We start from the raw sequence: 12,786 nt of genomic DNA, 5'->3' as shown, positions 1-12,786 counted from the left end.
TTCTGTTTCTAGAACTGCTGCTCTTCTTCTCTTCGATCTCCTGTTGCGTTTGTAGGTGTTCGGAATGGTTTGATACCTATCTAGCTTAACTGCTAGGATCTGATGTCGTTTCAGTCTGCTACCCCTCTGCCATCTTGCCTCTCTCTTACTCTCTATAGGGTTTAAATAGGGTTTTTTAAAATTAAATTTTAAATTTATATAAAATTTTATAAATTTTATATAAATAAATGTATATAAATTTATAAATTTATATAAATTTATATAAAATTTAAATTATATAAAAGGTAGAAAATCTTTGTCGATCATACTTTTTAGTGACATATTACAATTTAGATATCTATTTTTTTAACCTAATGTTTTTTGACGTTAAGCTTTTATATAGTTCAAACTATTAAATTCCCTTGCTGATTTCTTCTGTGTTTCCATGTTTAAAAAGATTCCCATGCAAAGACTAATGAATATTGACCTATATTTCCTTCTACCTTAGTTTGTTGTTTTCTTTCTATATTTAAGTATATAATTTTTCTAGGATTTTTTGAAGTAAGGTTAGAGTCTTTTTACTTTGTTCTATCAATTATTATTTTTCAGTAATTTATAACTATTGATCTTATCCCAATAACTTTATTTACTTATATTTTATGTTTGGCTTAGAAACCCATCTCTTCTAGGAACTAGTAATGGCTTCAGGTATTAGTTGTTGTTGTATATGTAAGATTGTTTTAGAACTCTTATTATCTATTGTTGAGGAATAATTTTTAAAAGAAGGTAGAATCATGATTTTCATACAGACATAAAATAAACATGTGTCAAAGATTTTTAACTCATTAATGAGGGACCAGTAAAATGTTATGATTGGTTTGAAGAATTCAAAGGGCAGAGATTTATAAAGGGAATAAGAAATTCTGAAATGAAGGGGCACCTCAGTGGCTCAGTTGGTTAAGCATCCAACTCTTGATTTCAGCTCAGATCATGATCTCAGAGTCATGAGATCAAGCCCTGCCTTGAACTCCAAGCTTGGTGTGACAAGGAGTGACAAGCTGAGACTTAAGACTCTCCTGTCCCTCTCCCTCTGCTCCTTCCCGTGTGTGTGTGTGTGTGTGTGTGTGTGCATGCGTGCACACATTCTCTTTCTCCCTCTCTAAAAAAAAAAAAGAAGAAGAAGAAGAAATTCTGAAATGAATTTACACATGTGCAAAACTAGTCTGTCAAAATCAATGCAAAGATCACTTGCATTCTATGGAACCCTACTCTGCATTTATACAGACATAATTTTTTTGCATTATACTGAAATTTCTACAACTTACAGAGTTGTAATATCAGTTAAAGATGAGGAAACCTACATAAGTGAGTAGTCACAGTAGCCATTATTTGATTTTTTCCTATTTCAAATTCTCTCACAATTTTTTCTGACAGTCTCCTTTCCTCTTTCTATAATAATAAATTCAAAGAATTATCATTGTTATAGAATAAGACTGGTCCCATTAGATTTGCCTGATCGTTTACATAGATGCAGTAAAAGTGCTATTTTACCATATGGGACACCTTAAGTTTCTTTTGTAAACTCTAAAACTATACAATTTTGAACAAATACTAAATTAAATTATGTCTGAAAGTTTTTATACGGAATCTCAAATTGGATTTTTAAAATCCTCTATTATCTGGTGACCTGAGGCTAGGAAACCAAGCTCAAGAAATGTTCTTCACAATATTTAACCTGAAATATTTATAAATATGGGTAAATTCCTCTTTCTCAAGGTCCCCCCAATATACTAAGATTACATATATTTAATGTATAATATTCTTAGACTTTCTAAGCCAAGAAATAGGTCAGGGCTTTGTAGGCATTGCTTCCATAAGTAAAGTCAAACTTAGTTCATTAAGAGTGGCTTCTGATTTAAATGAGTACTGTTCTCAAATATGACATTCCAGGTAGGGCCTTGGCTTTTCAGTGTGTACAATTACACCCTAATTTAAAAAAATTAACAGCTCCTTTTTGAACCAATGCAAATAACTAAATGGCCATGGAAAATTAAGTGTGAAGTGCGTGTAAAGTTTCATTTAACTTTTCTACACTTGGAGTCCAATTAATGGAAGGAAATTAGAAATTAAAACTGTTAGAGGATATTTGGACATTTGATTAAGCTAGGATCAGGATACTAGAGAAATAATACTTAGTCATATATTTAATTAAATAAGCATTTAAAATAATAATACATTTTAGGGGTGCCTGGGTGGCTCAGTGGTTTAAGCCGCTGCCTTCAGCTCAGGTCGTGATCTCAGGGTCCTGGGATCGAGTCCCACATTGGGCTCTCTGCTCAGCAGGGAGACTGCTTCCCTCTCTCTCTCTCTGCCTGCCTCTCTGTCTACTTGTGATCTCTCTCTGTCAAATAAATAAATAAAATCTTAAAATAAAATAATAATACATTTTAAATAAGTATAGACATTAATATGATTATAAAGGAACTTATCTTTATATAAGTGAGGAATCTGTTCTTTTCTTTCTTCTCTTTCTTTTTCTTAATCAGGAATGTAATAAATTCAATATAAAGCATAGAAAAAATTTCCTATAAGACACACATTATTTGCTAACTAGACAGATGATACAGAAGGTCAAAAAAAATATTTTATATATAGGCCAAGGAATGAACCAGTAAGTAAAAAAAACAAGCCCATCAAGATAAGGCAAACATTAGGAAAATTTTATTGTATCTCATCACTTCATTTCAAACTCAAGTGCTATAAACCAAGTCAAGTAAAATTTACTTCCAAATTTGCCCTTTATTTTGCTTTTTCTGTCACAACAAATCTCAGGGTACCAAGGAGTTCAAAATAATTTTTATATTAATATTAAGATGTTATTTCTGTTAACATTTTAATTCATGTTCATCATTGTTCTAGTCAAATGAATCAGTAAGTATTTAAAAATTTCTCAGTCTCAACTTCTAATATGGTAAATATTGATGGTTATAACCCACATAAAAGTTTTTTGTAGTCCTCAGTAAGTCTCAAGATTGTACAGAGGTTATGAAAAGGAACAAAAAGGAAAAAAAGGCCTGAAAAACACTACTGTATATATTTACACAATGTATATTCATATGTAAAACCAGTACTATAAAGCTTATATTATAAAACAAAACTATTTTTTCTTTGGAACACAAAAGCACATAGACAGTGGTTTTAGTCTGTCCTTATTACTTTGTGTAATTTGATCAGTGTATTTGAATAAATTTAAGAAAAGCAAACCCAAGTAGAATAAAATGTATGCTTGTATTATACCTAACACTGATAAGTCACACTATAAGCCATTTTTATTAAGCCAAATGATTATACTAGTCTGACTTACCAAAATTTACCTTAATTACATGAACTTTAATGTTCAAAACATTTCTGAGTTTCAAAATAATAACATTTTTAAAAAGATTTATGTATATATTTCAGGGAGAGAGAGTATGCACGGCTGGGGAGGGGTAGAGGGAAAGGCAGTGAGAATCTCAAGCAGGCTCCACACTGAGCTCAGAGCCCAACACAAGGCTCAATCTCATGACCCTGAGATCATGACCTGAGCCAAAACCAAGAGTCAGACACCCAACCTATTATGCCACCCAGGTACCCCTATAAGAGTAACTTTTTAAGTATACACATATCAAGCATTCAAAATTTTGATTTCCTTGTTTTCCTGGAATTGTAAACATTAGCCACAGGCCAAAAGTAAACACAAAAAAATTATCAGACTATATATCAAAAAGTTGTTTCCTTTCCTGATAAGCACAAGATTCTCAATCTGAGCTCAAATAGACAAGCAGACAAAGAAAATAAAATACTAACAAATCATATTCTCTGTTGTCTTCTCTCCAAGAAAGAATAAACCTCTATAATCTATTACTCCATTTACAAAGATCACAAAATTTTCACCACAAAACCAAATTGCTGTTACCAATGGGGAATAATTTGTTGATTTTAAAAGTCCCAAAAACAAAAACAAATCACAAAAGTAGTAAAATGGAAAATATGCAAAGAAACAGAGGATAGGCAAAGTGAAAGTTCTGTGACAAGAGGGAATTTACCTCTTAGAACCAAGAAATGCCCTGAATTATGTCCTACATGAGGTATAATACTCCTCCAACAACACAGGTTCCTCAGACATCAGCTGACTCAATCGGGCATTGTAATTTACTACAAGATAATTGCTCACAAGGTAATTGTATTCAAGATAATTTTTTATAGAACAATATAATTATGACTCTCCTACAGATATGACATGAATGTACCAACTATTATATTTAATTTACTAATTATAGAAGGAGCAATTCAAAGGAGAATTCTAGGAGCAAAACATATATAGGGAATAAGAAAAATTGAAATTAATTTATAAATAGAACTCAATGCAGTGTAATAATTAATTGAATTCTATTGCATACAATTAATTTGCATCTTTTTTACAAGAATATTTTGCATTATTATCAAGTTTTCCAGAACTTAAAGAGTTATAAAATAGCACAAAAACCATGAAAGGCAGAAAAAAGTTGGATAGGTGAGTCACTCAGGATACCCACTCTTTTTGTTTACCCATTTCAGTCTTTACAGTTTTGTTGACTCTACTTAAAAGATAAACTAAAACATTTTTTCTTGCTAACAAGAAATTACTATCATGGGGACAAAGCAGGATGAAAGCTTTCCTCTAGTCCTACATCTAAATGCCTTATCATCTCTTTCTACAAGAAGAGAGAGCAAGTAACTTCATTCTTCTGTGCATTGAATAATATTTCCAATTGTAGATATTACCAACTCTTTTAGAGTCTCTCTTTTCTCTCTTATCAATACCACATTAGTGAATACTCCTTCCCACAGGAGTTCCCCAGGAGCCTAGATGTATTATAGATTATCTTGAATAAAGATATAAAGAGCAAATCTTTTTTCCCCTTCAAAGGGAGGGGGAAAAAGTTCAAATAGTTTTTAAACAGATAAGAAGGTTTTAATTAAACCCACCATGGATAGGCACTTCCTCTAGTCTTCATCAATTCCAAAATCAAGGTCATTTTTATTGGACAAACTTGAAATTATGATATGATTTTTTTAGATTTATTAACCTGTGATCACATGTATCTATAAGTCCTTCCTTGGAAATTCTTCAGAGTTAGTGGCTCGTGGGGTTTAGCAGGGTCCAGACAAGTATGAGCTTCTGACAGTTTTGACCCTAGGTATTTTCAGTAATGTCACAACCCAGAGCCTTAAAGCTTCTGATTGGAATTATCACTACTCTTAAGAAAAAGAACCTGAAGGGAAACATAAAAATGTCTCTTTTTTAATCATTTTTATTTATTTTTTTAAATTTCTTTTCAGTTGAAACATGAAAATGTCTTGATGGCCATTGCATTTTTTTTTCTGTTGCTATAATATTGAAACAAGAAAATTTGTTTAATGCCAATCATTTGCATGATGGACTGGACTGATTAATGATATATAATTTATGTATTTTAGTCTTCCCCAGGTGACAACTCTACTAGAACCCCTATCCAGACAGAACTCTACATTCAAGTTGTCCTTTTTGACCACATTTCGAGAAGAAAAACTTAACTACCAACATGTTACATGGTCCCCTAATGGCATGCTAAATTTGAATGAATTCTGTAACCAGAAACAACTTAGAAAATAAATGAGTCCTATAGCTGGGAGGAAAGCTGGAATAATAAAAGTTGATAAAGAAATTAGAAAGAAAACCATAATTGTGACTGTCTTTGTGTGGTATAGATCTTAATCTGACTTGAGGTTTTTCTAAATTTTTCCCTCTAAATCCTGAAGCTGATTGTAACAGTTCATGGGAGAGAATCTTCTTGCTACTTATTTTGTAGCTCAGATTTTCCAAAACAAAAATACTCCAGGTCCTACTATTGCCAAATATAGAGGTCTGGAATCTATACCATGTGGCAGTTCTATCTACTAAATTTGTTGAATATTGATAAGAAGTCTGAAATTGAAGAACAAGAGTAAGAAGATATAAATACAATGTTTTCAATAGCTCTGTATGAGGAAATAAAATCTCAAATGTCCCATGAGATGATGTATAAAATGAAGTGTTTGATACACTTGTGTGCCTGGACAATATGAACCCTGTGACCGTGAAGTTGAGAAAAGGAAATCTAAGTGAAACCAAAAGATTTTAGAGAAGTGAGGACTTCATTAGGGAAGAACATGTTTTCCTCATGTGACACTGCAGGTGGCTTTTGTGCCACTTGTGACTTAAAACTTAGTATTTGAGTCTTCCTCTTCTTCCCATTCTCTTCTCCTTCTAAGCAATCCAGTACTATGGCCATTAGTTGGGGCCAAGCAAGACAGAAGTCTGGTCAATGTGTGGGAATGGGAAAGTCCAGAGTAGGGCATCAGAGCTCCAATGGGATGAGAAGGGTGTATTCACAGGGGGGTGATGGCCTGCATAATATTGGAGATTTCATGCAAGAGGAGAGTGGTATTAAATTAGAATTGGGTGTATTGGTGTGATCTCATCACTTTCAATATATACAACAAATACAGAACATATGTTAATGTTTTATGATGCATCTGCCATTTCTCTGTTCAATAAAACAGCAACACCCAATATCAATGAGCACACATAGCACCCAGATCTTGGTTTTTCACCACCATTTTCTACCAAAAAGAAGCAATCATCCTTGCGGAAATGACTGATTCCAGGGCTGAGGCAGGGAAAATACGTGAATCTAGAACTTCTTTTTGTGCCAGAAAGCAAAGAAATTCTTGAAAAATGAAGGGATTTTTCAAAAGGAAACCACATCCACATTGAAAAAGTTCCTACTGGCCAAACCTGGGACAGTTTGGGCATCAAAATAAATAACGAGAACAACAGGCAGAAAGTATAAAACCATGAACCCATACTCATCTACATAAAGGAATAAATGAAATGTTTGATGAGGAATGGGATATTTACATAATATCTTCCACAAAATGTGTGTTAGTTACAGAGGGAATAATGGGAAAAACTGGAAGACACCACTTTCAACAAGCGATGTAAGGGAATATGTTTAGTAACGAAGGAAACTGAATTTGTCCCCCAAATAATGTGCAAGAGAATAACTTACCATCACTTTTGTAATAATCTTGCCAAAGTTGCGTAATCTGAATATGATCAAGAGGAAACTTAGAAAAAAAAAAATCCATAGACATTATGCAAAATAACTGGCCTGAGATCTTCAAGGTGTCAAGATCTTGAAAATAGAAGCTTGAAAAGCGGTCTTAGACTGAAGGAGACTTAGAGAGACACAATAATCAAATGCAACACATGATTCTGCATTGTATCTTTATCCTATAAAAGGATTCTGGGGACATCTGGTGAAAATTGAAGGGTTTCTGAAGATTAGATGGTGGTAATGTAAAAATGTTTGTCCTGATTTTGATGATTATGTTGTGGTTATATTAGAAAATGTCCTTGATTGTAAGAAATTACACTAAAGTGTTTGGGAGTCAAGGGGCATCGTGTCAGCAAATTGTAAATATTTTGGGGGGGGTGTTTTTGTGTTGTCCTTGCAATTTTTTTGTAATTCTGAGATTGTTTTGATCTTAAAAAATATTTGATTTGTTACATTTGTAAATTCAAAACTCTATTTACTTATATTCTAAGTATTTTATTTTTTACTATCATTTTTCTGAGTTCTTTTATAGTTTAATTAACTAATTTTTTTAAACATTTTAGATTTTGTGATTTTCATTACATTCAATTTTCTAATTACTTCAAAATTTTGATGGCCTGCATAATATTGGAGATTTCATTAAATGTATAAATACAAAGACTCATATTCTTTTAAAAGTTTCAGTATGTTGCTACAAAAGTTGGGTATTCATCCTTTCTGATGGAGGCATCGTACTCCATAGTGTATATGGACCACATCTTCCTTATCCATTCATCCATTGAAGGGCATCTTGGTTCTTTCCACAGTTTGGCAACCGTGGCCATTGCTGCTATAAACATTGGGGTACAGATGGCCCTTCTTTTCACTCCATCTGTATCTTTGGGGGAAATACCCAGTAGTGCAATTGCAGGGTCATAGGGAAGCTCTATTTGTAATTTCTTGAGGAATCTCCACACTGTTCTCCAAAGAGGCTACACCAACTTGCATTCCCACCAACAGTGTAAGAGGGATCCCCTTTCTCCACATCCCCTCCAACACATGTTGTTTCCTGTCTTGCTAATTTTGGCCATTCTAACTGGTGTAAGGTGGTATCTCAATGTGGTTTTAATTTGATTCTCCCTGATGGCTAGTGATGATGACCATTTTTTCATGTGTCTGATAGCCATTTGTATGTCTTCATTGGAGAAGTCTGAAAAACAATCTGAAGGGTTTGAAGAGGTGGGGGGGTGGGAGGTTGGGGGAACCAGGTGGTGGGTATTAGAGAGGGCACGGATTGCATGGAGCACTGGGTGTGGTACAAAAAACAATGAATACTATTATGCTGAAAATAAATTTTAAAAAGTGATTTTTAAAAAAAGAAGCTTATTTTGCTAAAGTACATACAAAAGTATGACAAACTGTGGAAAGAACCAAGATGCCCTTCAACGGACGAATGGATAAGGAAGATGTGGACCATATACACTATGGAGTATGATGCCTCCATCAGAAAGGATGAATACCCAACTTTTGTAGCAACATGGACGGGACTGGAAGAGATTATGCTGAGTGAAATAAGTCAAGCAGAGAGAGACAATTATCATATGGTTTCACTTATTTGTGGAGCATAACAAATAACATGGAGGACAAGAGGAGATGGAGAGGAGAAGGGAGCTGAGGGAAATTGGAAGGGGAGGTGAACCATGAGAGACTATGGACTCTGAAAAACAATCTGAGGGTTTTGAAGGGGCGGGGGGTGGGAGGTTGGGGGAACCAGGTGGTGGGTATTGGAGAGGGCACGGATTGCATGGAGCACTGGGTGTGGTGGTGCAAAAACAATGAATATTGTTATGCTGAAAATAAATTTAAAAATTTTAAAAAATACTTAAAAACAGTTTCAGTATGGCTTATAAATTTATAAAATTTTAGTTGACACTCATGTCTGAACTAATCAAATATCACATTTTAAATTGGAAGATATGTGGTAGTTTTCATAAATGTTTTAACTATTTAAAAAATTTTTTTAAAGATTTTATTTATTTATTTGACAGAGAGAGGTCACAAGTAGGCAGAGAGGCAGGCGGTGGGGTGGGGGGAGCAGGTTCCCTGCTGAGCAGAGAGCCTGATGAGAGGCTTGATCCCAGGACCCTGAGACCATGACTTGAGCCTAAATCAGAGGATCAACCCACTGAGCCACCCAGGTGCCCCACTATTTTAAATATTTTTAAATGTAGGTGTTTAAAATACTTAATATAGTTACAGATTATTCCCATATTTAATCCCAAGGTTTAAGACACTAATCATTAGCTTCTGGACTGAATTTATGGATAGTGAATACTGAATGGAGGTTTGAGTTGGGTTATGGGAGATACTCATTTGCTAGGGCCTCCGTAACAAAATACCACAGACAGGGTGGCTGAAAAAACAGAAATTTATTTTCTGAAAGTTCTGGAGACTGGAACCAAGATCAGGGTGTCAGCAAATCTGACTTTTTCCTGAGAGTCCTCTCCTTACTTGGAGATGGCATCCTTCTTGCTATTTCTTCATGTGATCTTTCCTCTGAGCAGGTGTCTCTCCATGTATCAAAATTTCTTCTTATGAGAACACCAGATTGCATTAGAGTCCACCTGTGACTCATTTTAACCTAAGTCTTTAAAAGGGCCTGTCTCAAAGTACAGTCACATTCTGAGGGCCTGGGGGATAGGACCTCAACCATGAATTTTGGAGGGATACATAATTTAGCCCATACATGGGATATGGACTGCAAATATCCGGGATATTTTGTTGTGATTAGACCCGTTCAGCCAATGCTAAGCCAGGTCTAGACCTCCAAGGATCCCAGCTGTATGCCGTTCAAATGTGGGCTGCCTTGCTGTCTGAGAGCCGTGGTCTCGTATCGTATTACCTAATTCTGTCCGTCTGATTGGGGTTTGCAAGACCCACCCAGGTCGGTTGATGTTCGGTGAATCTATGTAGGGTTTCATTCTACTGTGAATTGTTTTTATATTCTTTCTACTGGCAGAGCCATGACACTTATAAATATTTAAATGGTTTCTGATTATATTGAGTGTGTTTCTCCTATCGTGCCTTGTTCTGTGGTCACAGGTCTAAGGTCAAACGAATGCGGCTATTGTAGATTCGCAGTTCCTTTCGTGGAAGCTTATTGAGGTGACTTCCTCCCAGTAAAGAAGAGAGTAATTCGAGAACTGTTACGCCTGAGTACAGGGTACCCTAAGAAAGTAATTTAACTTGACACTAATGGTGGAATGCAGGACCAAAGGGAAGGAGTATGTGAAATGCATGTGAGAATCAGCAGAAGAACAGTGGGCCAGCAACGCGGGACCCAAGAATGGAAGAATGAACGAGCCGACTGAAAGGAAATGAAACAAGAAACTGAGCAATGCAATAAAGAGGAAAGAGCATTAAGAACCAGACTATTTGGCAAACCGATGTTGGTAACTGGCCAAATCATTTTATCTCTCCAGACTCTGGCTCTTGAAGGTCTCCTCAAAATCCAAAACATCTCTGATTTCCCTTGCTGTTTTTCTAATCTATTTATAGACTCCCTCCGAGGAATAGAATAGCCTTGCGAGTTAAGTAGAATTTTCTCCAAGTGACAGTCCAAGTGTGTTATCCAAGACTATGCTTGCAAGTGACAGAAATCCAATTTGAACCTTTATTAAAAAACATGGAGGCGTCTCCCGGGACTAAAGAAAGGAATATGTCTGCATCCCAGGAATAATCATATAATCATAATCAAACGCTTGAATACTATTGAAACTCCTGCTCTATTTCATGACTGCATTTCTCTCTGAACATCATTATTCTCTTCTAACAGAAGAGTCTTTCTATTTCAATGGTCAGATTCACACTCCCTTCCTCCCTCCCTCCCTTCCTGCCTTCCCCCCTCTCTCTTTTTCTTTCTTTCTCCCTTTTTCCCTTTCTTCCTATTTCTTTCTTTCTCTCTTTCTTTCTTTATCACTCTTTCTCTCTCCTTCTCCCTCTCCCTCTTTTGCCCCTCCCTCTCCCTCCTTCCCCCACCTTTTCTCCCTGTCTCCTTTTCCTGCCCTCATTCCTTCCCTCCTTCTCTTCTCTTTCCTAATTCTGGAATCCCAGAAAAGGGACACTTGACTCAGCTTTACTCAGGAGCTAAAGCCCCCACTAAAATTTAAAATCAAAAGTGATCAGGCTGTACAGAATTATGTTTCCCACAAAAAAGAGCAACTGTGATAATCCTGCAAATGGATGAGAATCTTCAGAAAAGCAGGTAATTTGGGGACACAGCAATGCATCCAGTTGAACAGAGCAGCAAGAACAGGTAGGAAAGAGGAAGGGGAGAAGTACCCCGGGATGCTCGCCCAGGTACTCAGCCACGGAGCAGCAATTCATTTCTCCCCTTTTCGCTGACGGTTAGCAATGGAAGAAAGAACAGCGGTGGCCATATGACTGATGAAGATTCTCTTCGTGCGCTTCCTGCTTTATAATGCAATTTTCTGGGATAAACAATTACATAATCAAAACTACCTGACATATGACCAACTTGTTGAATGTTATTGTAGCTCCCAGGATATGTTTTAAACAACAGACAATAACCATAAACTTTCTTAATCTCAAGGAAATTAAAAGGAAATGTATACTCATTTATTTATGAAGGACCTTTTCTGAGCCAGATACTTTTCTAGGGGCATAATAAAGAATAAGGGCTTCCCTTAAGGAATTCATCAGCTTGGAAGAAGGAATCTAAAGACTGAGGTTTTTATAGTTGTCCCTGTCATTACTGCTGTTGTAAATGGATTTTCCCCTCAGCTACCAATAGGTTGTCCTAGATAACTACACGAATTGACCGAGACTTTCTAGAATCATATCGTTAAACGATGCTGCTGCTGATTTACTGGGAATACCACTTGGGAAGTATTTCCCAAAGTATGTTCTACAGCATACTAGTCTTTTAAAAGTATCTGCCAGGGGCGCCTGGGTGGCTCCGTCGGTTAAGTGTCTGTGGTCGGTCAGCTCAGGTGGTGATCTCAGGGTCCTGGGATCGAGCCCCACGTCGGGCTCCCTGCTTGGCGGGGAGTCTGCTTCCCCCTCTCCTTCTGCCTGCCACCCATCCTGGGTTCTTTTACTCTTTTTCACTGTCAAATAAATAAATAAAATGTTTAAAAAAAAAGTATCTGCCCCCCCCCCCAAATTTTCTGTGATTGACTAAGTGACTATTACTGATTCCGAGAGGCTCCAAAATAGAGTTCTACAGGCTTTGTTAAACCTAGGTTCACTAGTTGTCCCCTGGTCAACATCCCCATTTTCACATGAAACACCTCTGTTACTGGAGATTTTTTGTTGTTGTTTGCAAGCCACACACACACAAACACCTGACACATTTAAACAGGAACACATACGTACTAAAATCCAAGAAAGAGTTGAAAAGCAAGACTCAGGAGAGAAAAAAATAAAGAGGAGTTCTGGGAGCCTCTCTGATGAACACGGCCAGTCATAAAGCCGAGCTCCAACTACTTCCCAGTCTCTCTGTCAGGAGAGGAAACTTAATCAGCCCCACGAGGGTCAGGTGCATATCTCTGGATCAGTCAGCGGTGGTCAAGGTCGGAAGGGAGTCCTAACACCTAAAGGTCCGTCTCTGTGTCTCAAGGGGCCTTTCTGGAGAAAGAGGGCTTAT

The 12,786-nt window shown here is 36.4% G+C and overlaps 1 protein-coding gene across 1 annotated transcript in view; it reads left to right on the top strand.

The window, feature by feature from the left end:
• LOC111148799 (chromosome unknown C4orf22 homolog) overlaps positions 1-5,574 on the top strand; it is a 604,672-nt gene extending 599,098 nt beyond the window's left edge. The window contains exon 6 of the mRNA XM_022505611.1: positions 5,479-5,574. Coding sequence (XP_022361319.1) covers positions 5,479-5,574 — 96 coding nt within the window. The remainder of the gene's footprint in view (positions 1-5,478) is intronic.
• The last annotated feature ends 7,212 nt before the right edge of the window (positions 5,575-12,786 follow it).

This window comes from Enhydra lutris, unplaced genomic scaffold (assembly GCF_002288905.1).
Source record: "Enhydra lutris kenyoni isolate GAN:26980312 unplaced genomic scaffold, ASM228890v2 scaffoldscaffold21, whole genome shotgun sequence".
Lineage (NCBI taxonomy): Eukaryota > Metazoa > Chordata > Mammalia > Carnivora > Mustelidae > Enhydra > Enhydra lutris.
Note: the sequence above shows the minus strand (reverse complement) of the source record. Positions and strands in the feature narration are given on the sequence as shown.